Genomic DNA, 26,088 nt, shown 5'->3' with positions numbered 1-26,088 from the left:
TTCAATGTATACAGTTAATTTACTGGGTTAAGTTTTAATTGTATTTTTTGTAAATTAAACATCGAATAATGTGTAGTTTCAGTATCTATTATTGTGAGGATATATAAAGGCCTGATGTTTGGTCACGAGACAGTAAGTCCACAGCCGAGTTTCAGACGAGAAACCTGTGTTGGCCAGAACAACTACAATGCAACAGTGAAATAAATGTTACATCAATAGCCCATGTGTAACAACAATCGTATTGTCTATTTACATACATACCTTCCTATTCTTCAAGAACTGTGAACTTTGTGGTTAGCTTTTTACTGCTCATAGATGTTCAATAGTAAACGATTGTAGCACTATGTGGAGGTTTGCCTCCTAACTATTAATGAGGCTTATGGGAAATTAGAACAATAGTGCACTGACCACATATAACTGTATATTATTGGGGGGTTGTGAAAAGTGAAAATAAAAGACTGAAATGCAACTGTGCATTTGTCGGCTACATTATTTAGCGTAGTCAGCGGCCAAATTACAAAGCCCATTTTTCAGCCAGTGTAACAATGCAGTATGTCGACACCGAGGACAACAACCAAAATAAATAAAGCAGGTGGAACTGCTACAAGAGAAATTAGACAAACAGGCCCCACTGACCTTAGCATAGTTGAAGGCTTAAATACTGATGCAAACTCCTGTAGTATAACGTATTTGAAAATAACAGATGAATTAAACTCATATAATCTCACAAATACAGTGAACTCTGATACTAGAGGAACAGAGTCAAGATCCAGTAAGATAGATCAAGTAATAGTCAACATAAATGTAAAAGACAGTGTTAACTTTCAAAGTGTTGATTTTCATTACTCAGATCACTATTGTCAGGTGTTAGAATATTTAAGGTTTTCTGTCCCAACAGCAACTAAGATAATTGAGAAGAAGCGGATCCTGAATAGCACCAACATCAGCGCCTTCAAAACTAAGTTAGCAGAGGACGAATGGGACACTATTTACCAAACTAAAGGGTCAGAAAACAAATGAGAAAAATTTTATAGGACAGTGCTGAAGCATTTCGACTGCTGCTGCCCTCTCCAAAAAAAAAAAAAAAAAAAAAAAAAAAAACAGGGTATGAACCAACTTTCGTCTTGAAAGTAATACTAGGCTGAAACTTACACCTAGGCTCATTAAGTTGAGGCAGAATATACATGATCTTCACTGTTTATTTAAGAAAACAAAGTTACATATAATTAAAGAAAAATACAATCCAGCCAAAAAAAACTTTTTAAGACAGACCTTTTACACTTGAGGAAACAGATAAACAATGATGCAACAAAGCGTTCAGCCAACATAGGTCAGGCATCCTGGAGACCAATCAATAAACATTGTAAAGCCACCAGCAAGGAACAGAGTGAACTAGTTAGCATTAGAAATGAGGGCCATCTAGTGAAAGATCCAAATGAAGTACGTAATTTATTCTATAAGCATTTTTATCTATCCTTTTGACCAACCAGCTCCTATTACAGATCTACAGGCTGGCACACCAAATGATGTCTCGGATGGTAAAGAGCTCAAATTTATGAAGGTGAATCAACAGGAAATATTTAACACAATACACAAGCTAAAGAAAAAGCATTCATCTGGATGACATGGTATCTTAAGTGTGGTATTAAAGAAATGTGCCAATGAAATAACTAAACCCCTTACCTACCTTATCAACTGTGGTATTAATGAAAACATATACCCAAATGCCTTAAAAATAAGTTTAATTAAACTAATCCATAACAAAGGAGGTAAAGAAGAAGTTTCAAATTATAGATTGATATCACTAATCCCTACCTCCAGTAAAATATTTGAAATAGTTATCCTATCACTATGCCTACCGAATTGCAGCATATGTTTAGAAAAGACCTAAGTAAGGCCACTGCTGTTACCAGTTTCTTCCATGAAGTATATGGCAATACAGAATGGGGTAGGCACACAGCTAGAATATTCCTGGACCTGAGCAAAGCTTTTGATTCAGTAAACCATGAGCTTCTCTTAAAAAAAGCTGCGGACATACGGTATCAGTGATGCATCAATGAAACTTCGCACATTGTAAATTACACTTCAGTTTTATTCACGGTAAAGACAGTGAGGAACTGAAATTTTCAGCAAATAATGGGCTACTAGAATTAAGTTCATATTTTCATGCACAAAGATTAAAGGTTAATGTAAATAAATCCCAGATGCTAATATTTACAACTGGCATCTCACACTATTCATGTATAAATTAAATGAAGTATGCAGCATGGTGGCAGAGGAAGCAAATGAGTGTAAATTTCTAGGGAGACCATCTCAACTCCAACATATGATGGATTATCCACAGCATTTACGCTGTATGTCAGCAATGGGCTGTATCTTCTTAGCCAACAGCCCAAAATGGTGCCCACCCACATGCTTAACACTAAATATTATGGGACAATCTATCGTCATCTTAGCTACTGTATAGAAAAATGGGGCTGTGCTGTAGATATTCACCTTAACAGAGTACTATTGCTACAAAAAAAAAAAAAAGAGGTTTAAGATTATGCATGGATTGGGCTATAAATACTCTTGCCGTGATGTCTTCACACACAAGTACTATGCCATTTACTCATTGTACCTTTATAAATTAATTACTTTTTTTGTCTCTCAGAAAACTGAAGTAACTAAATGTAGTGTTAAACATGACCACAACACCAGGTCCACAGAGAATTACTACCAAAAAAAACAAGATTACAAATGATGGACCAGAGCCCATATACTAATGGACTGATATGATATAATAAACTGCCGGAGTCAATGAAAAACAATAATAAAAAGAAATTCAAATCAAAATAAAAGAATTCTTAATTGAAAAGTGTCTGTATTCACTTAATGAATTTTATATAGCTGAGTTTAAGAGCTGTAAAATAATGTATAAAAAAAACTGGCTGTATTAATATACGTAAGATGCAATATATTTCGACAAGCATCAATTTACTGCCTGTAAGGCTAAGATCTAAATGTATTTTATGTTTGTAACTGTACTTGACATTTGCAAAAGCCATCATATCGATAACTCAAAAAAAAAATTATAGGACAGATGACTAAGCAGGATAGTGCAATGGTTAGCATTAGCATACTAGACCAGCATTCGGGAAGACAATGGTTCAAACCTGTGTCTGGCCATCCTAATTTAGGTTTCCCGTGATTTCCCTAGAAATTGTGTAATGCAAATGCCAGTATGGTTTCTTAGAAAGGGAACAGCCACTTTCCTTCTCCATCCTTCCCTAATCTGAGCTTGTGCGACGGCTCTAATGACCTCATTGTCGACGCCACATTAAACACTAATCTCCTCCTCCACCTATAGGGCAGATGAACAGTTAATTTTACAGTAACCTACACACCTCCTTCCGAACCCAACGTAAATCCCTCAATACAAAGTTCACTTCAGTTTCTTGCGAAGACATAGGGTTAGCCCCCACGCACACAAAAGCGGGAGAAAGAGAGAGAGAGAGAGAGAGAGAGAGAGAGAGAGAGAGAGAGAGAGAGAGAGAGAGAGAGAGAGAGAGAGAGAGAGAGATAAAACATCACAAAATTGAAAGAGCACATCACATATCTTACCGTTACAGTCATGTCATCTGACTTCTTGTCACACTGGATGACAGTCATTGTAAATGTTTCCTTCAGTAGTGCTTCCACATTGATTTCCGATATGTCAGAAACTCTTATCGCAGCACGAGGTTCAAAAATTTTTGGCATATGGTTTGGTAGTTCTCGATATATAGATTTAACGAAGTGTAAAAAATTCTGAATCTAGAAAAGAATTTGACAACTATATAGTAAGTTCAGTCTTATCACTGAATGTGTAAAAATATTTAATTGAGATTGTGTTACAATTATGATTGCTTTCAATTGTGTAAGCCCAGCATACCACTTACTTCTGCATTAAACACAGGGCGATACTGTTTATGCAGTTCAATAATTATCCTCAAACACACCAAAACGTTCTCTTCATTTTCAATCTCCAGAAGCCGCATCATCAACGAGATTATAGACTTCACATATGGCCTCAAAACTTCATTTGTTGGAAGCCTGTGTATAACTTCCAATATAAGTTTCCGCACTTGCTACAAATAATGAATACAATGAATCAATTATTGTCATCATAATCAAAACTGACCACTGACCGACAAGAAACAAGAAAATATACATTCCACTTACCTGAATACTGTACTCTGCTATAAAATGTGTTTCCCCTTCCTGAAGGATTTTTATAAATATCTTCAGTGTATAGTCAAGGAATGACTGGTAAGCAGGATGCATCAGGATAGTCTTAAAAAATAAAATAAAATGCTAACATACTTATGTATTCTAAGCAAGATCTCAACATTAAAATTCAAAACACACACACATTGAAGCTACAACTGAGACTTTAAAATGGACTACACCAGTAAATGACGCTCTGAAAGAAGTACAGATAACACAGTAGGAAATATATTAAAGAAAATTTTTAGATTCGATCACAACTGGGCAATTGGTCAGCCTGGGGAGAAAAAAAAAAAAAAAAAAAAAAAAAAAAAAAAAAAAAAAAAAAAAAAAAACCTAGGTGACCGGAAATACTTGGTCTGAGCTTATGAAACAAGTGCATTTTGAGTGAACAAAAATATTAATGGCACAAAGAAACACTAAAGTAAAATTCTAAAATGTAATTTGTTATACCCTGTTTGGACCAGTAAGGCCCAAACAAGAATATAACTAAAATAAATATTATGCCCCTACCAGTCATACATATTTTATTAACAGTTTAGTAACGTCTATAATTTTTATACTATAGAAGTAGAAAAACACTCACAACACAAAAAATAGAGCTTTTCAGCACCATCACATCCTCCGTCTATGGACTAAGAGGAAAGAGTTTAGATTCTGATATCATTCATGGGGTAAGAAGGAAAGTTAAAGAGAGCGGATGAGTTTCGAAGTTCGTAAAGTGGTTGGAGGTTATTTGTTATTTATTTAAGGTGCTCGATTAGTTGTAACATTACATGCGTGAAGGTTAACTTAAAATTTTATCTGCAGAACTGCCAATTAACAAAGGTAATACAGCTCATACAATTGTATCATGTACATTTCTTTCCAAACACTAAATTAGAATATATAAAGGCTTTGAAACAAATACTAACAAAGAGATAGAGGGGCTGGCCAGTACTTACCTCAGCTCAGTACAGCCGATAGATACAAAAAAACAACCGAAAATTTAAGTTCCTAGCTTTCGGAATAAATGTTCCTTCATCAGGGAGGAGACATGGGAAAGAAAGGGAAGAAGGGAAAGTGGATTTAGTTACTCACAACCCAGGTTATGAAGCAACAGGGAAAGGAAAACAGGGAGGGTAGTAAGGATGGAGGCATGGTTGTCAGAGGGAAGCCAAAGATATTCTACTGTTAAGTACTGTGCCAGCTTCAAACCAAAGAGGATGCATACAGAAGTAAAGAGGTATATAGTATAAAGACGAACACAACTATGTAGGATGAAAAGATGCATGAATGGCTAAAGAGGAAAGGGAAAGAGGAGAAGACTGAAGAGTAAATGGGAGTGAGGTTGTTTAACGTTGGTTCAGTCCAGGGGGATGGCGGGATGAAAGGATGTGTTAGAGTGCAAGTTCCCATCTCCACAGTTCAGAGGGACTGGTGTTGGGTGGGAGAAGATGAATCTGACGTAAGTTGCTGTTTTCACGAGAGATCTGCGACTTTCTTTCGTTATGTCTCTCATCTAACTGACTTAACATTTTATGGAGCACTGTTTTCAATTTTTTCAGGATGACAAGAATGATAGCCCAGCAGCACTTGCAAGTTATAAGACTGCTCTTAATATAGTGAGAGCTGGAAAACCGTTTGCTGAAGGTGAGTTTATAAAGGAGTATATCAATGACACTGCTGATTTACTTTGTCCACTGAATGCAAATCAGTTTCGAGCTATTACTCTTTCTCAGCGGACTGGAAGTCGTCGTATAAGTGCCACGGCAAGTGACATTTACCGTCAATTAAGGAGTGCAGTGCAGGAATTTATTGCATTTTCCATCGCACTTGAGTCCATCGCCCAATTAGTGATTTATTCCTGCAACGTGGCCACTGCTCTGCAAATAACAGAGGATTTTTTAGATATGATATCTTTAAAAAGCACGACCACTGGCACGGACATCCTGAAAGCCGCTGAAGAAGCTGTAGATTCAGCTGGCTTAAACTAGGAACATTTGGTGTCAGTGACAACAGACAGAGTACCTGCAATGAAAGGAGAACAAATGGGATTTGTTGTATTACTAAGAAACAAGTTACAGCATACAGAAGAATCACTGTACAGCATCCACTGCATTTTGCACCAAGACGTACTCTGTACAAAGGCAGCAAAACTGTGGGACATCATGCAAATAGTTATTCGGGCAGATCCCACGGGCTTACACACAGACAGTTTCAAACATATTTAGCTGAAATTGGGGAAGAGTACGCTGACATACCATACCACAGTGAAGTCCAATGGCTTAGCTGCGGTAATGCACTCAAAAGATATTTTGAGTCGAGAATACCAATAAATCAGTTTTTAAAGGACAAAGGAAGGTACGACCCCAAGTTAGAAGATCCAGAATGGTTTGCCGACCTTGAATTTTTAGTGGACATTACCGGACACACGAATGCATTGAACACAAATTTGTAAGGAGAAAATCAGCTAATTTGTGAAATGGCTGAAAAGGTGCAAGCTTTCACTAGTGATCTTGAGCTGTGAGAGCGACAGCTCTACTCAGGGAATGCAGTTCATTTCCCTACTCTGTCTACTGTGCGAGAACAGAACTGCAAAGAATATGTTTCTGTACTTAGCGCAATAAAAGAGGGATTTCTCAAGCGATGTGTGGATATATAATATTTATCCCAAGCATTTGAATGGTTCTTGAAACCATTTGCTGTTTCTGTAGATGATATTCACCCCAATTTGCAAATGGAATTAACCGATCTACAGTGTAAGTCTCGTCTGAGAGACAAGTTCCTTTTGGCAAGACGTGTAATAGACTTTTATGACGACTTTCCACAGCAAGGGTTTCCTTGTCTCCATTGTGAAGCCGTGAAGATAATGTCAATGTCTGGCTAGACATACGGTGGTGAGAGATTTTTTTCTGTTATGAAAATTAGTAAGTCTCGGTTAAAAGCAAACATCAGTGATGAAAATTTACATAACTGTTTGCGTTTGTCTGTATGTACAAATTTTGTTCCAGACATTAAATGTATTGTAAACTGCACCTGTGATAATTAAATAAAACGTCTCGGAGGTAATAACTACTCTTTCAAACCACGATTTCTTTCACGCCCTCTTACTAACCTTATTCCTTCATTCAATAAAGCAAGCTAGGAAACAAAATGCATTACAGAAGAAGGAGTGGAGAGACGGTGTGGTTGGGAGGGTAGGTAAGCAGGTAGCCAGCTTGCCCCTGTGTGCATGCAGAACATCTGTTAACTGCACACGTGCAAGTGCACCGCACATGTGCAGGATTCCTCCCCGCTCCTGGAATACAGTGTTGCTACAACTTTGCCAATATTCATTAGAGTGATCACTGACTCAATCGTATTTAGAAACACAAATATTGTTCGCCTTGATTATATGATTATCGAATCTGAGCTGTAATTAGTGAGTGAGATGCTGCTTGATAAATATTGATTTCTCTGACCCCACTCTGTCATCTAATTCCTTCCATTTGTGTTTACTTCAACAGAGTAGTAGTTCATCTTGTTTCCCAATCATTCTTTAATAGTCTGCTGTATTAGGCCAACTTCTGTACTCTAGAGTAATAGTGTTCTGGCATAACCACAAGTGCTGGAACAAAGGCAAAGAATGCAAGAGCAGAAATAGTGTTGAGACGACGTCAGCCAATGGTGCGCTGATTAGGACCGCACCGCGGCGGGAGCAACCTCTAGCTGAAGAGAATATAAGTGCCACTCCCGTCAGCCTAGGCAGACAGTACTAGACAGGAACTTGTAGACCAACACTAAGACAGCAGTTATTATTGATCCATATTCATTGCTTACATGGAAATTGCCTATAGCGAAGAACATTACTTGTTTGCATGACGCCCATTGCTTGAGACACCGTTGTAAATTCAAAGTTAAGTATTGTCAGTCTTCTTATTTGTAATAAAACCTATTAATGTGATTTGGGTGAATTGTTGTATAGCATTCCGAGATTGCAGCAATTCCTTAGGCACCCTATATGAGACGAGTGGGCAGGACCCCAAAAATAGATACCGTCTGTCTGGCTTGTTTAAATTAGACTACATTAAAACAACTGACCATTTCTTTTATATTTAAAGTTATGGGCGCAAGGCCTGATAAAATGCATAGTGCTTCATTGGGTGTTGTCCCATATGCTTTCACTATCTTTAAATCCATTAATCACTGTGCTCTACTAATTTTTGTGCAGTTGTATTGTCATTCCAGTGCTTCTATCCACTTAGGGAATACTGCTCATTTAGAAATAACTCTTAGTGGTTCAGTGCACAGACCTCAATTGAGTCTGCCAGATTTTGAATATGCTTTAATTAAAGCTGTACATCTATTTGTCTTGTGTTGAATGTGTTTGTTTATTACAAACCTATCATCAATTACAACATACTAATATTTTAGATAATGTACCTACAGAAGTTCTTTATTCTTAAGATAAATGATAAAGTAATTTTTTGTGAGTGACATCACCTTTTCCTTGTGATGAGTCTAACTTTTGATTTCTGTTTACTGAATCTGCATTTTTTGTGGTTCTGTGTTACAGATGTTCTCAGTTTAAAGGGTGTTTTTTCCTTTCGTTAGAAGAATCAGATCGTCTATAAAAGCAATTACGAGAGAAGGCAAGCTAAATAATGACTCATATCATACAGTCCATAAACCTACACTGCAACAAGACTTGCAGACAACCTCTGGTGGTGGTTCTGTCTTTTACAATGTTGTTGAAGGTTAGTTTTGTAGTTCTGTGGTATGTCATTAAGAGATACAGAATGGATAAACTGAAAATAGGACCTTTCCTTATCTCTGATGCCATTTCAAACACCTTAGTTATTCAAATATCATCACTGCTGATGTCCTTATTGCCTTGCCCAGTCTCAAAAGGCAGTTTTTATGGCGACTGAATATCTCTGTGCGGCAATTTGCTTAGCCACAACGGTATAAATAAATGAAAACTTCAAGGGGTTTTAAAGCTCTGCACCAAACTACGACTCAAAGCCTGAGCCTTGTTTTTAGAGGCGATTCTGTTACTGGCTAAACTACCCTGGTATAGCTCTCTTACCACAATCACAGTTTCAATCCAGCCAGCACCTCTCTTTTACTGAAGTTCACTGAAGCCCTGCTGTATACCTTTAGTCGAGACAGCGTAAGAATATCCGTGACAGCTCACAGTGTTGTTGTCAGCTTTCAGCCATGAAGCATCAACAGTTGCAGGTGAAAAGAGTCACTGTCTACAGAGCGTGACAACAATGAGGCACTGCCACAGAGTCATTTACCGAAACGCATTAGGTTATTGGTTGAGACAGGCCCACGAAGCTGCCATGCCCAGCACACAGCAACTCTTAGGGATCAAGTTAATGCCGACTCAACTATGGCTGGCAAACATCCTTGGAAGCTGTGGGGGAGGGTCATAAGTCTGACCTGGAAAGTGCAGTCTGTGAAGTCATCCTCACACAGGAAAGTTTTTACTATCTTGAAGCACACCAGTTGTGGCATCTCTCATGGCTGCTGCATGCTCTAAAATTACCAGCTACATCTCTCAGAACATGCTCCTCAGCACTCTTGAGCGGCAGTTCTTGGCAGCACCTGGCATGCAAATCACTCAGCTTCTGTGCCAATATGGATGTGCGTAATATACTGTAGCTGTGTTCACTCTGTTAGTGATTGTCAAAGAAGAGTGGAGAAAATTGAGGAGGAGATTCTGGGCTCATTAATGGCTCGAAAAGTGAATTGCTGGCACATGAACACTGCATGATGCTTTACAATGATCTGAGATACATACTAGGAGAAATTGTTTGTTAACACAGTTGAAACTCCATCTCATTTTCAGTTTTAAACTAACTACTGTTGAAGAATAATGTCCAATGTCAGTTTGCGCATGCATTGTATCCACATTCTCCATGTTGTATTAACGGTCTGTACTTCCCACAGGTTTGAAGCTCAGGATTCATTTTGTTATTTTATTTGAATGAAACAGGAGATGCACGCGCATATGTATTTTACACAAAGTTTCGTAATAGTGAAAACTTCCAATATGTAACCTGTGTTTACTTGCTGACACAGAATGGCAGTCACATTAAGACTTTTGACCACTGGGGAAAAATTCCAGTCATTGATCTATGCAACAAGAACTGCTGCAAACACATCAGATATAATAAAGAACACCAACTATTGCAGATAACACAGAACAAGCTACATACGAACCTGCTGCCTCTCTCTTCAAAGTTCATGACACTATCAACCACATTATGCTTGGACATGAGTACAGCAGCTCAGTTACATGATATATATTGTGTAATGGTTGTATCTGCTAATGCCATTATTTGATATTTCATTATGAAAAATTGTACCCAAAACAACACATTTTCAATACGTCATCACTTTTCTGAAGACTTTGACCAAAAGCTAACATGCAAGCATCTTTTTGTTGTGACTGACTGCAACTCAAACTGACTTCTTACAATAATTATTGCTTGGTTTTTTCATGTTGACTTACAATTCATGTAAAGCCGCCATTCCCACTTGTGCAGATAACATTCCATACACACTTTTTGCTTTAAAATAAATCCTCTGGTTTTGTCACAATCATTACTCTCATTAGCTTTATCCAGTTGTTTCACACATCTATATCTTATTGGCTAACTTGTCGACATATTGATAAGGGTCTGAGAATAAAGTCTACATTTGAGCTTTAAAGTGGCCATGGGTTACCAACCCCTATGATGTTATGCCAAGTCAGGTCAAAAAGTTAGGTTATGCAAGGGTCATTCCGACGGTAGTCAATAAAACCAGTGTACTTGCAGTAAGTAGAAATTATTTCCAACCATACGTAATTACATTTGCTCAAAGCAGAACACCCTCTGCACCACCTCCCCTCATCCCAATGTACAACCTTTATTCTGTTTATCATCTTCAGTGATTGATTAATTCTGACCCATTGGTCATTCTCAAGTACACACAATAATGCAAATGCACAATATAAGCAAACACAATGTTAGGCTTTATATAACGCCCCATGAGAAATTCATTTCAGCTCTGGTCCTGAACATCTGCAATAGTTATCTTTAACAGTACCTATACTAAAGGAAGGTACAGGACTGCCCCAGTTCTCAGCAAGTTTTGCATAAGAGCTCCTGGGGAATTTAGAAGGTACAAAGTACTGGCAGATGTAAGATGTGACGGCCAAGTCATCAGTTGCATTGGATAAAGCAGCTGATAAAAACATTTCACATAGAATATGAGATATTTGAGTAAAAGTACCAGTCTGTCATACAGTCTGAACTTAGCCAAAAGATTCTTAACAACCCCTACCTTTTATCTGCCTCCACCTGTTCCCACCCTCCAATCTTGCTCATTCATCGCAACCTTATCACATTTTGTTCCCTTGCTCTAGATTCCCCATCTTCCACCCTGTACTTTTCTTTTCTCAATGTTTTCACAGCAGTTCCAGCCTCCCAGAGTATATGCCAGCCATTTCCCCTGCATGCATACACACATTTCACATAAGCATGCCTCTCTCAGCCCATTCTTATCATGTTCTTCCTTTTTACCTATTCCACATTTATTACATTTGCCCAACAGCCACCTCAGATAGTCCACAAACAGCAGGATGCAACACAGGTGTTTCTCTATTGTCTTTCAGCGGTACCTAGCTAAGCAATAATTTATTATCATTTCCAGGTGTCTACTGTGCAGCATCTCTGTTATCTGATGAGTAGTGGACCATCCGCATACACACTATATATCCTGTCCTGCACATTCCATTTATATTTATTACCGATGTGTAATAGGGTGTTCAGCTGTCCAGTTCCTGTTTTTCTTCGTGCCGGAGTATGTACACACACTTAGAAAGTAAATAAATAAATAAAATTATAAAAGAATGCTGCAAAAGAAAAAAATCATTTAACTTGTTTTAACAGGAAGTAGCAGTGCATGCAATGCATTCTGCCTTACCTCAAAATTTTCACTTATTTCTTGGGCTGCCTTGAGTTTAATTTCATCCTTTGTGCCCGGATCTGCCAATATGGCAGCACATGATCGGTATGTTGTCATCTGAGCATAATGCTCTGGCAACCCTGGCACTGTGGCCACTGGTGCCCTTCCTGAAAACAAGCAATTATACTGTAACAACACAGTAGCAGTAGTAGGAATAATAATAACAATAATAATAATGCTTCATTCGATATCAAATGGTTTCCAGTATACTGAACATGGTTAATTTTACAGGTTTTAGATCAATTTCAAATTTATCTACATGTATGTCAGTACTCCAGACACCATCTTACAGTGTATGGCAGAGGGTACCACCACCACACTCCCCACCCATTTCCAGTTATGTCGCAAATTTCTCATGACAAGGATGAATTTTGGTAAGCCTCCATCTGACCTTGAATCTTTTTACTTTGATGTTTATGGTCTTTATGTGTTATATGTAGGAGGAAGCATAAAGCCACACCTTAAAATTACTTCCCCCCTGTCTATTTCTTCTATAGAACATACCACCAAAATCATCAAAATATAATAACCAAAGTACAAAAAGCACTTCACCAGATGAAACAAATATTATCAGAGAAGTGCATGTGTAGCTCAAAAAAATATAAAACAAAAATCAAGAAGTGCAAAAGCAATGGAAAATAGAATACAGCTACGCTCCTTGTAGGTGAAACTCTGACAAGTGGCTACCTTCTAGTAGCTCAGAAGTTTGATCAAAGTGGATGGTATAAGTACAATGGATGATGAAAACCAAAAGGCCAGACAGAAGAATCATGTATTCAGAAAAGAACATTCCTGACATCACTGTCTCCTTGACCACCTGGGGCAATTCTTAAAGTGGTACATTTGGAGCATGTGCTTTTTCAGAACAATAGGCCTCTCTTGGTTCGAAACAATCTTTCTCTTATTTTGTTGTACAATTCTGTGTGAAATAGCTCAGTTTGAAAATTTCCGAGTGCTCACAAAACTATATTTTCATAAGTTACTGGTACGAGTATTTTGGATACGTAATTTATTTTGTAGCGAATCAGCATTTGTTGTTTACAGTTCAGTCAAAGAATACATCATCTGTGAATTTCATTGTATATCAAAACAAACAAACGTGCATTTTTGAGAATTTTTGGAAGCTACCATTATCCTTTGCATAATCAACAAGCAATCTGTAGCAAATTGATGTTTGTGTTTTAGTTACTGCAGCAGATTTTCTAACTAACATACTGTGTTACAAAGAGTTTTTCCTTAAAAAGGAGGTGCCCTATATATTATCTGCATTTATCATAAATTGACTGTGTTTCCGAGTTTGCAAACAACTACAAATAACATCAAAACGTTTTAGGAAACCAGTAATTCTTACCACATGTTTCTGCGTTGCCTTTATAGAAATCTTGTTTTTGTATACCTGCTTCAGTTCTTATAAGGAATTGGCAACTTTTTTGCTCAACAGATTAGAAGATAATCAGTGGGCTTAATTTAAAATTATTTTTTGACTGCCTTGTAATAATGCAGCCCCTCTGTGAATGCTGCTCTCAAACATGGGATGATTTGGTTGACATTCGTAAGCCGCTGGAAATCACCCTGACTGCTGCTAAACAATTGGCAGCTGCCGCAAATCAGTGTGTTGGAAGAGCTGCCAAGAGTTGTGTACCTGTGATACCTATACCAGAGGTACCTCAAAAGTACTATCCTTTTTGTGGATCTTGTCACCTCTGCTGACAGTACAGGCTGTCACTACCTGTCGATTTGACTGCAAATGACGTGTCAATGGTAGATCTAGGCATCCTGCAGAGGGTGGACGGGGACCAACAAGTCCGAGGTGCTGTCTTTCACTGAAACTGAAACCGAGCCAGTGGGATTCCCTTTACCTGTTTTGGGGAAACCTATTTTGTCTGGTGTCATGGGCAGGCAAACACAAACAAGTAAGGGTCTATTCATCATCGGCAGTTTAAACGTAAGGCGAATGATGGTACCCCTTAGGTAAATGGCTGCAAGAGACAGCAATGAACGCCAGGTGCACTCAGTGTGTAAGCCTGGGGAACTCATTCAGCATGTTGACGAAGCTATTCCAACAACCACTGACGGAACAGGATGCAACCGACAGCAGATTGTGGTGCATGTCGAAACAAGTGATGCCTGTTGTCCGGGCTCTGAGGTCATTTTTAGGTCATTCCAGAGACTGGCAGAGAAGGTTATGAAGACCAGCCTTGCAGGTGGAGTTTCAGTGAAGCTCACAATTTGCAGCAATGTCCCCAGAATTGATCATGGCCACTTGGTTCTGAATCGAGTGGAAGGACTGAACCAGAGACTTCAAAGGTTCTGTGACAAGCTAGGCTACGATTTCCTGGACTTGCGCCGTTGTGTTGAGGAAGTGTCAGTGTAAGATCAAAAGAAATGCCTCCTACAGGTGAGAGTTTTAAAATCTTAATGGTAAGCTGCTGAAGCATTCGGAACAAAGTGCCAGAATTTAAAGCGCTCAAGAAAAGCAGTAAAGTTCACATAATACTGGGTAGTACAGAAAGCATAGGCAAATGGGAAATGGTAGCAGTAGACAAGAAACTCAAATCCACCGAGATAGAAGTTGAAGCTGCATGTGAGGGGTGGGCAAAAAATGATAACTGGATCCTTCTACCACCCACCAGACTCATCCCCGGATGTAACCGAAAACTTTAGAGAAAACCTCAGTTCACTTGTGTCTCCCCATCATACTGTAATCATCGATGGAGGCTGCAATCATCGAACAATTAATTGGGAAAATTACAGTTTGTTAGTGGTGGGCATGATACGACATCCTGTGAACCCTTACTACATGCCTTCTCTGAAAACTACCTACAACAAATAGTTAGGAACTCCACTCACGATGGAAATATACTGGATATAATGGCAACAAATAGACCTCACCTCTTAGACAATGTCCACATCAAAACTGATATCGGCGACCATGACACAATTGTGGCAACATTGATTACCAAAGTAAAATAGACAGCTGAAACAAGCAAAAAGATATGTATGTCCAGTAAAACTAGATAAAGAATCAGTAGTGTCATGTCTCAATGAGGACTCTGAAATTTTCAGCACAGGGCAGGAGCATGTAGAGGAACTCTGGCTCAAGTTTAAAAGAATAGTTGACCATGCTTTGGATAGATTTATACCCATTAGAACAGTTCATAATGGTAAAGAACCTCCATGATATAAAGTCACTGTAAAGAAACTTCTAAAGAAACAGAGATTACTGCAGAACAGGTGTAAAACAAAGTGTAGGGGTATAGACAGAGGGACGCCAAATAAAATGTGTTTGGCTGTTTAGAGAGTAACGTGGGAAGCCTTCAATGACTATGGTAGCAGAATATTGTCAAGTGATCTATCACAGAACCCACAGACATGCTGGTCATATATAAAGGCTGTTAAGGCACCAAAGTTAGTGCAGAGTGAATGAGACGAACTGAAATTGAGGGTAGCAAAGAAAAGCTGAAATGCTGCTCAACTCCATTTTCAAATGTTCCTTTACAAAGGAAAACACAGGAGAAATGCCCCATTTTAATTCTCGTACCACTGAAGAGGTGAATGAAATAAGTATTATTGTCAGTGGGGTTGAGAAACAGCTGAAATAGTTAAAATTGAACAAAGTTCCAGGCCCCGATGGAATCCTTGTCAGATTCTATACGGAATTTGCAACTGAATTAGCTCCTCTTATCACTATAATGTACCTTAGATTCCTTGAAGAAAAAAGAATGCCTAGTTCTTGGAAAAAGGCACAGGCCACACCCGTCTACAAGAAGGGTAGAAGAAGTGATCCACAAAACTATCATCCAGCATCGATGACATCCTCCATGCCAACCAGCATGGATTTCGAAAACATCAATAATTCAATACTCAACTAACACTTTTCTCACATGACATACTGAAAGCTTTGGATCAAGGCAATCTGATAGATACTGTATTTCTTGATTTCCGAAAAGCATTTCACTCAGTACCACAACTAAGTACAAACATATGGGGGTATCAAGTGAAATTTGTGACTGAATTGAGAATGTTTTGGTGGGGAGGACATAGCATGTTATCTTGGATGAAGAGTCATCGTCAGATGTAGAAGTAACTTTCAGTGTGCCCCACAGAAGTGGGAGCCTTACTGTTCATGTTGTATATTAATGACCTTGCAGACAATATTAATAGTAAAACCAGGCTTTTTGCGGCAAATGATGCAGTTATCCATAATGAAGTACTATCTGAAAGAAGCTGTATAAATAATCAGTCAGATCTTGATAAGATTTCAAAGTGGTATACAGATTGGCAACTTGCTTTGAACATTCAGAAACGTAAAATTTTGCACTTCACAAAATGAAAAAGGATAGTATCCTATGACCATAATATCAATAAGTCACTGTTGTAATTGGGCAGCTCATGCAAATATGTAAGTGTAACACTTTGTAGGGATCTGAAATGGAATGATCACACAGATTCAGTTGGGATAAAGCTGGTGGTAGACTTCGGTTTTGCTATAGAATACTAAGGAACTGCAATCAATCTACAAAGTACATTACTTATAAATCACTTGTGTGACCAGTTGTAGAATATTGCTCAAGTGTGTGTGACCCATACCAGATAGGAATGAAAGGGGGAGTGGTCACATGTTTGTTTAATCTGCGGGAGAGTGTCACAGAAATACTGAAGGAACTGAATTGAAAGACTCTTCAAAAGATAGATGTAAACTATTCTGAGAAAGTCTATTAACAAAGTTTCAAGAACCAGCTTTAAATGATTACTCTGCGAACATACCACAACACCCTACGTATCGTTCACATAGGGGTGGTGAGAAATAGATCAGAATAACTACGGCACACACAGAGGCCTTCAAACAATCAATCTTCCTGCACTCCATATTTGAATGGAACAGAAAGACTCTCTAATACCAGTTAAATGACCCATATCCTCTGCCATGCACCTCCTCGTGGTAGATATAGATGTATGGGAAAGAAAGATGTGAGAAAAAAGGACTACAAGCTTTCAAGATGGGATGCTGGGGAGAAAAACATGGAAGACACCGTTCACTGATGGAGTCTCAAATGAAAATTTGCTGAGAAGTGCAGGAGAGGTGAGATGGCTACTCAGAGCAGCCACTGCTAGGAGGAACGACACAACTAGCCACCTACTCTGACACTCATTCCAGTTCAATCCTACTGCCCAGGAAATGGTGGAGCAAAGTAAATACATTAATTTTCAGAAAAAAAAAAAACAGACACACCCTGAATGAGTTTAAAGATAGCAGGTTCATATTCACAGGACATGTCCATTAGCATGTTCTGGAGAAATGATTATCATTTGAACCATGTCGACACACAGGTTCAAGTCAACATTAATATTATAGAACACCACCACCTACCAGTAAAATGTGCCTGCAGTACTCATTGTCACTCTAAACTGAAAGTAATGGATCAGTGTGACTCTAGCAGACATGCAGAACACCGCACAGATGTACGTGTGGACCATACCGTCAAATCAGTCAGTTTGAAAGACAGCACATTATTGGCATGAGAAAATGTGATGCATCCATCCAGGAAATAGCTGCTCTTGTGTGACAAAATGTTTTGGTAGTGTAATGGGTATGTGCAGAATGGTTCACGGAACGCAGTGGAGCACAATGAGATGGGTCAGGTCGCACCACCTGGACCACCCCTTGAGAAGATCAACACCTCATCCGATGGCATTGCAGGACAGATCTGTATCATCCTCGGCTCTGGCGCATCAGTGGAACTGTGCAATACATCGTATACTATCAGGGTTGACAGTCTGTCACTGTTTATTACGGCACTGGTTACGTGCACATCATTCCCTTCTCCACTTATCTTTGACGAATGGGCAGAAAACAGATACACAGCAATGGTGTGTGGAACGATGTCACCAGGGACAGGAATTGCATCAGATAATGTTTGTTTGAAAATGATGGTCGTGTCCTGGTTTGCCGCCAACAAGGGGAGCAGCATTACAGTGACTGCATCCGCACAAGATGTACAGCATCAACTCAAGGTCTAATGGTGTGGGTTGCTATTGGGTACAACCACAAATCGAAGTTGCTGCAGTTCAGGGCACTGTGACGAGTGTGACCTACATAATGAAATCCTGTGACCCATACAAGACAATGCACAACTAAATGTTGCTGCACGAACATGTGTCTTTTGGTGTCACAGGATGCCAGTCTTTTGCCCTGCCCTGCGAGATCACCAGACTTGTTGCCAATCGAAAAGTGTGGGATATGGTGAAACAATGGGTGCAGTGCTGTGACACAATGTCAATCACCACAAATGAGCTCTGGAAACAGGTGAATGCAACATGGATGGCTGTACCACAGGATTTGTGCTTTATATGTATCAATGCCATCACACGTGAAACAAGTTACCAGGGACCATGCCGCCTGTGCCTAAAAGGCAACAGGACACAAGCTGAGAAACAAGCCATCATGTAATTCACATCTGGTAAATATTTGGTCTCCTTCAGATGTATAACATTGGATTAAATGACGTCTCAATTTGAGAAAGCAATTTCTTTGTAATTTTTTTAATAACCCTACGCAGGTTCAAAAATATTCGAAGTACTTCTAATTTGTTTAGAAACTGTGCTGCATTAATTGATATTAACAAAAAATCTGTGAAACGTATACCTTATAAACAGTGCCTGAAAGAAACAGAAGTTATGACTTTTCATACAAAAAAAAATTAAAATTTTAAATTTATGGCAAAATATTAATCCTGCATCTTTTATATTTTTCCGTCAGAATACAGATTTTTTTTTTTTACGCACTTAAAATTTTTGATCCATACATTAATAACGCCAGTTGTAATGATTTTTACATCAACATATATATTTTCGGTTACATCCTCTCTTAAAAAAACAGAACCCCATTTGTCACTTGTTAATGTTAGCAATACTCACTATTAAAACAGCAAATAATCACGCATTACATACATTATGCACCATTTGATACTTTCACTATGCAACCTTATGCAATCTTTTGAGATAGCCTTCTATTAATACAAGCAATGGAAGTTTTCACACATGAAAGGGCTGTGTGTTCTTCCCCCCTAAACTTAAGAACCTTACGAAATTTTTAACTTCAAGTTTTACAATGCCAGTGCTCCCACTTGTAACACAAGGTATCTTAGAATAATCTTTTAAGTTAGTATGTAATAAAAGCAATTCCAGCCCCCCTCCTCCTCCTTCTTCTTCTTTTGGATGGCAGTAGCATGAAACTCACATAATGCGTTCTCATTAGGCAACTGAGCATGTCCAGAGCTCTGTGCTATCTTTCCAACTGTCTGCTAGTCAAAAAACAAGTCTGAAAACAACTAAGAGGAAATGCCCATGTCAGTCACTATAAAAATTGCAAAGAGACACAATGACTGGTCACTTTCTCCCTTACGCAGTTGATACCCCAGCACTGGGGTGAACTATACCTAGTTTATGGAACTTTTAGTTTCTTTGCAATGGAGGAAAGGAGGACGGGTTTGGGAACGTGCCATAGATCACTCAAGCCCCACTTTGAGAAGGAGCCATTCACTGCAGTACATTATTACTGAACTATGACTACTGTCTTCTCTCATCTGGTTCCAAAATGTTATATCTGTATCAGCAGACAATTTTTGATCTGCGAACAACAACAGCATCCTACATCTCTAGGAATCTGCTTGCTTTATTCATCTCTTGGTCTCCCTCTACGATTTTTACCCTCCACGCTGCCCTCCAATACTAAATTGGTAATCCCTTGATGCCTCAGAACATGTCCTACCAACTGATCCCTTCTTCTAGACAAGTTGTTCCACAAAGTCCTCTTCTTCCCAATTCTATTCAGTACCTCCTCATTAGTTACATGATCTACCCACCTAATATTCGACATTCTTCTGTGGCACCACATTTCAATAGCTTCTATTCTCTCCTTGCCTAAACTGTTTATTGTACATGTTTCACTTCCATACGTGGCTACACTCCATACAAATACTTATTGTACATGTTTCATTTCCCTACGTGGCTACGCTCCAAACAAATACTATCAGAAAAGACTTCCTAACACTTAAATCTATACTCGATGTTAACAAATTTCTTTTCTTCAGAAATGCTTTTCTTGCCATTACCAGTCTACATTTTATATCCTCCCTACTTCGACTATCATCAGTTATTTTGCTTCCCAAATAGCAAATCTCATCCAGTACTTTAAGTGTCTCATTTCCTAATCTAATTCCCTCAGCATCACCTGACTTGATTTGGTTACATTAAATTATCATCATTTAGCTTTTTTGATGTGCATCTTATATGCTCCTTTCACGTTAAAGTCCATTTCATTCAACTGCTCCTATAAGTTCTTTGCTGTCTGACAAAATTGCAATGTCATCGGCAATCCTCAAAGCTTGTATTTCTTCTCCCTGGACTTTTAATTCCTACTGCAAATTGTTCTTTTGTTTCCTTTACTGCTTGCTCAATATACAGATTGAATAACATCAGGGATAGGCTACCTCTCACTGCAACTAGGAGAAAATTTTCGAAGCAGGATGCTAACTGCCAATGAGCAATATGAACCGAGAAAAGACTGACACTTACCCTCCAAATTCTTACATATTAACAATCGTGCTAATCTTGAGTACCATTTTGCACGATTTGCTGAAAGACTGATAACTGGCAGCGCATAATTGAGTACCATGCAATAAAAATTCGACACGACCGACTGCTGTGTGCTCGTGCTCACCTGCCCCTTAGGTCTACCTAAAACGTTCATTTTTCTGGTACTCTTTCATTTGTATTAATTCCAATGCAAACTGGAGTTAGTTTGTTATTGTAGATAATTAAACTTTTATCCAGTGCCACAACAGTCTACACCATTCTCTGAATTCTGAGCACAGTGGTTATCTCAATAAATGGAAACATAGCTTTAGGCAGAGAACAAGCATTCCTTGAAAACCTCCAGAAAGTACCATAAACATACAGGTATGTCTTCCTTACAAAAAGAAAATCAAAGAATCAGTTGACCATACCATACACATTTACTATAGAGTAAGCACATAACCAACAAGGCAGCAGTCAACATATGGAATCTATTTCTGTAACTAAGCACATGGCTTTTACTCATTTTATTCCTCTATGTGTTAGCAACAAATTTTCATAGCTTCCTCACCTTGTAGTTGCTGGGCCTGTCCATCATCAGTTGCCACGGCAACTGGCTGCCTGGTATATGGCTTTTCTGGAACAAAATGGGATATGAAATTGGCACAGCTATTATGTATTTCATAATTTGAGCACAGCCTATTGTTCCTTAGTGTAATACACACAAAGAAAATTTCACACAACACTTAAAGTTGCTATGGCTGTGAACATAAGTGCAAACATTGCCATATAGAGAACTGATGGCAAGGACAGAAGGAGGACACACTTCCAATTAAGCCCTTGCTCAGCAAATTGTATAGCAATGCTTTCTCCGGCATCCAATGTATGTACCACTAACACAACATTACCATAGCTCTGGTAGATGTGCGCTATGCTGATTTAAAGTTTGCTGTTCTTAGGTATATTCACTTTGTTTCCTTTAAAAATGGGATTTTGCAGAATCTGATCCATGAAACATGAAACTGTTCTGTTATGTTAGCAACAGGGAGTGACTGCATATCAAACGGAAGGTATAATGACCCACTTACAAATTCGAAAGTGAAAAAAGTGTGAAAATAAGTGCATCAAAAGGGTGTGAAAATAAGTGCATCAAAAGGAAGTCTTGTATAGAAGTAGGGCTTATAGAAAAAAAAGTTGAAAACCTTGTTGTGTAACTTCGGAAAGTCATACCACAGTACCTCTGGTAAAAAGAATGTTTATTATCATCTAATTTTCAGCGCCTTTGTAATGCTTTGATGTGTGTTAACAGATGTTAAGAGAGCTAAGTAAATATTGACCATTTCACCCAAAGACATTAGGGACAATATATTTGCACACAGAATAGCATCAAAACTTATAAACTCAATAAAAATTTGTTCTACCATTATTGCACTATCCTCTTCAGTCCCATAGCAAAATGCACAATGACTTGAAAGGAAAACTTTTTTTATTACCCTTGATGTACAAGAATAAAGATATAACATTCAAAAGAATTTTTCATTGCAGAAAAAAAGGCCTAACAGGAAGTACATCATACATTGGGTCTTAAGCAATACAACTGTCATACATACGCACTTCAATTACAACTCTGTGTGAATTCACTACAGCAATTTCTGTTATTGTGAAAACAAAGGACCACTTTAGGCCTATATGACATGCATACCACAAATTTAAATTATTTGCAACCTGAGAGTCAGCACTTTGATCTGTTTTTCTGCTTTCACACATGTGCTTTGGACAAACTTTTCCTGCAGTTGTGTGGTATTGGTGCCACTTCTTCATTTTAGCATTTCTGCAGCTTCTATTTCAGCAGCCTGTCCACCTGAAATTGCTTGCAACTGGGGGATATATTTTCATGTGTATAAGGTGTTCTACCATAGCCGCTTTGAATTGGTAATAGTTGAGAATATCTTTCTGCTGGAGACTGCTGCTGATAGGTTAGGTGGCGGTTCTGTGTCGTAGCCAGGAAGCATCAGACAGATATCAAAGAAGTGAAAAATTGTTCTTATTGTTGATTTCTTTTGATTCTTATTACATATTTACTTTTTACTGTATCTACCATACTGGAACTACTATATCATTGCCTCTCATAGGTTAGTGTTCTATTCACATAAAATGGACAGGCTGTCTATTTCTACATATTTCTTCTGTTTTTGCACCACCGCGTACATTTATCTGTAGACTTGATACCAAAATTATTTGAAATCAGATATAGGCTTATCCATCTTTTATATAACCACTTAATTATGGCAATTTTTTCATCCCACCAAACCACCTGATTGTCGCTGATTCTTCCAGGGCTCTTCATAGTAGAATTTGTTTATAACAGTATCAATTTTGGTATTCGATTGTACATAACAGTATCTGCAGCAGAAACATTTCTGTTCAGTTATTCACCAAGTAATGAGATCAATGTAAGACACCTGTCAATAAAGACACATGACCCTGCAGGAACAGTGTCATACAGTTCCATCCAAAGTGCATACTTTAGGAAACAGAATTGACTGTGCTAACAAAACAAGTTGCTGTCCTCTGATACTCTAAGTTCAAGGGTACACCATCGTAAATGCTACTACAAAAACCTTTATTCCAACAGGATTTGATTTGCCTCTAATATACCATCACATAGTAACACGCCCATGAAGGGATCACTTGTTCATCAGTGCCAATGCTGGTAGGTCATAATCAACTACTTTCAGGTTGACCTGAAGGAGGAGGCATCTGTTTCTGGTAACGTTGGCTGCTAGCTTTGGAATTCTTGTTCCTCGAGTCCAAAACATTTCCAAATGAGGATAACAAATTAGTGTTGTCAAAATGCAACATTCAAAGAATTATTTCACTTAATCTAAATTGGTATCAAATGATTTTCCTAAATGTTCTACACCCCTTACATTAATAAATTCAGCTACTTTCACAAGAAGTCCTGAAACTATACATATAGCTTCATAAGATTATAATTAGAGACTGGCTGTGGAGCAACAATTTGTTTTAGTGAATATCTGCTTGAGAAAAAAGAAAAAAACATTGTCTTTTTACACTCTGTTAACTCAATAATGTAGCTAATTATTAAATAAGTGTTATTAGAGTAGTCTTAAGTTAATTAACCATGTGCCTATAAGAAATCTGTTCATTTCTTTTCCATACTGGTTTAAATTTCGCTGCACATGGACTACGAGGTTTTTCATTGGAAATTTCCTACGAAAAGTTACCAGTTTCCTGAATCTGTCCGACTTTTATTTCAGAAGTCGTATTCGTTATCTACGAACTCAAAATCATAGTTCTGTGTACAATTGATTTATTAAACTAGAAATTTCAACGTCTGATGGTCCTGCCAGTGAACGAAAAACACCAATCTCTGTTGAGAATGTTGTTTTCTTTGGCGTGTTAAAGAAGCGAAGTATCAAATCCAATATTTGACCGTTTTCACCTATGTATTCCAATTATCCAACACAACTGGCATGACTAGGCAACTTACAAAAACGTAGTAAATGGAAACCGCTTTCAAACCTGAAGAATAATATTTTAATTACCTCTGTATCTCCATGCAGATAAGCACCAGCCCTTACACTTCATTTTACAATTACCTGTGGTAACGCTCGCAACAATTACCGCTCGCGTTCTGCAGGAAGCACCGCTTGTGATATTGTTGGTTCCAGAGACAAACATGCACTCTGAGCTGTACGAAAAATTTAGCTATACGAAAAATTTCTATGATGTGATACCTGGCAAGCGAAGGGGCTGAGCACATCTTGTTACATACTAATACAACCCATGAAGATCATCTGGAATGTTTTATTACTGTACTTAAGATAAAAATGAACGCTGGTCCAGGAATCCCAGTAACAAGGTACCTCTCTTGAAGAAACACTCGAATTCTGGAAAGAAGGGAACCCAAGAAACAATATTTTTGTAATCATCTTCAGAACAAGTATAGAGTAGAAACATGCAGTAACGCAGACAATCAACTGGGATTGTTTCTGATCCCATTGTATTTGCAGAAAAATTGTCCTAGACCTACAAGCTGATCTATTATTTTGAAAGTTTTCCGATCTCAGTTTTACGCCTGTCCAAATTATGGCGGAACTGGCTGGGCCCGCTACAACGTTCATTGTGTATGAGAAACGCAACATAAATGTTCACCATGTAGTTTCTACATATCTTTATTTGGACAAACCAGTTTCAGAGCGTCATAATTCGATTCTCAACGCAGCAATTCATTTATTTCATTGAATGATGGCAGCACAAGTAGTGTACTAATCCTATGTCAGACTACTCATCAACTGGTAATGTAAAAACAATAACCATATGTTGATCAAAGCGCAAACACACAAGAATGGAAAGAAGAAAATACCGATGACCAGTACCGGGGCTTTTTAAATGTCGAGCACATAGAAATTATAGAGACGCGGAAGTATTACGGTGACCGTCATCACCAAGCCAAGTGGTTCTTCTCAACTTAAATGATGAGTGTGTACTAAAGGCTTGTCAAGCTTCATTACCAATCACCAACAAGTAAGAAGAAAGCCCAAGAAAAGCTGCAAAGTCATCTGAACTCGTTTCTCTTGTGGCCGCTGTTGATCCGTAAGAGAATTCAGGAGCCCATAAGAAAAGAAAAATGCATTAAATGTATTCGCAATTGCGAACAAGGTCAATCACCAGCTGTAGAATGAAATGACGACAATGAAAGTTTGTGACGGACCGTGACTCGAACCCTTATTTTTTTTTTTAAATCTCATTTTGTTCGTTGCATCTGCTCGGGGCGGACGTCGTAAGACAACCGTTTAAGTTCGGCTGTTGATCGATTAGCTCAGTTTTTTTCATTACAGAGGGCACGTAACCCTCTGACCGAACACGCTGAGCTACCGTGCCGGCTACCATCTGGCTATCCGTGTACGACTCACGGCCAGACCCAAACTTCCAACTGTCGTCAACCACTTGTCTACGACCTGTACGCATATTCCCGTACAGGTCAGACGCGCATGCGGGTCCAAAGGAACTTTGCACCACAATCAGAATAACAAATACACTGCAATATCGTATTTCTCTGCCAGTACAGGGCAAGCGACTTTCAAGTATAACGTCTGACCTTACAGGGATATACAGAATGGATAGCCAAATAGTAAGGCGACGCCTCGAGCTAGGCTGATGGATGTCTTTATTCGCAATTGCGAAAACAGTTAACGTATTTCTTAACGGCTGTTGTCGCCGCAGGCTTGTTCATTTGGATATGCTTGCATGTTC

At 38.5% G+C, this 26,088-nt stretch overlaps 1 protein-coding gene across 4 annotated transcripts in view; it reads right to left on the bottom strand.

Annotated features, from left to right (window-relative positions):
* LOC126284735 (transformation/transcription domain-associated protein) overlaps positions 1 to 26,088 on the bottom strand; it is a 392,578-nt gene that overhangs the window by 330,757 nt on the left and 35,733 nt on the right. For all 4 annotated transcript variants that reach the window (XM_049983877.1, XM_049983882.1, XM_049983889.1 and 1 more), the window contains exons 3-7: positions 21,380 to 21,445; positions 12,190 to 12,338; positions 4,204 to 4,314; positions 3,921 to 4,109; positions 3,604 to 3,795 (exon numbers count right to left, since the gene is read on the bottom strand). In XM_049983877.1, coding sequence (XP_049839834.1) covers positions 3,604 to 3,795; positions 3,921 to 4,109; positions 4,204 to 4,314; positions 12,190 to 12,338; positions 21,380 to 21,445 — 707 coding nt within the window. The remainder of the gene's footprint in view (positions 1 to 3,603; positions 3,796 to 3,920; positions 4,110 to 4,203; positions 4,315 to 12,189; positions 12,339 to 21,379; positions 21,446 to 26,088) is intronic.

This window comes from Schistocerca gregaria, chromosome 1, assembly GCF_023897955.1.
Source record: "Schistocerca gregaria isolate iqSchGreg1 chromosome 1, iqSchGreg1.2, whole genome shotgun sequence".
Lineage (NCBI taxonomy): Eukaryota > Metazoa > Arthropoda > Insecta > Orthoptera > Acrididae > Schistocerca > Schistocerca gregaria.
The sequence above is the reverse complement of the archived record's forward strand: the minus strand, read 5'-3'. Positions and strand labels throughout refer to the sequence as shown.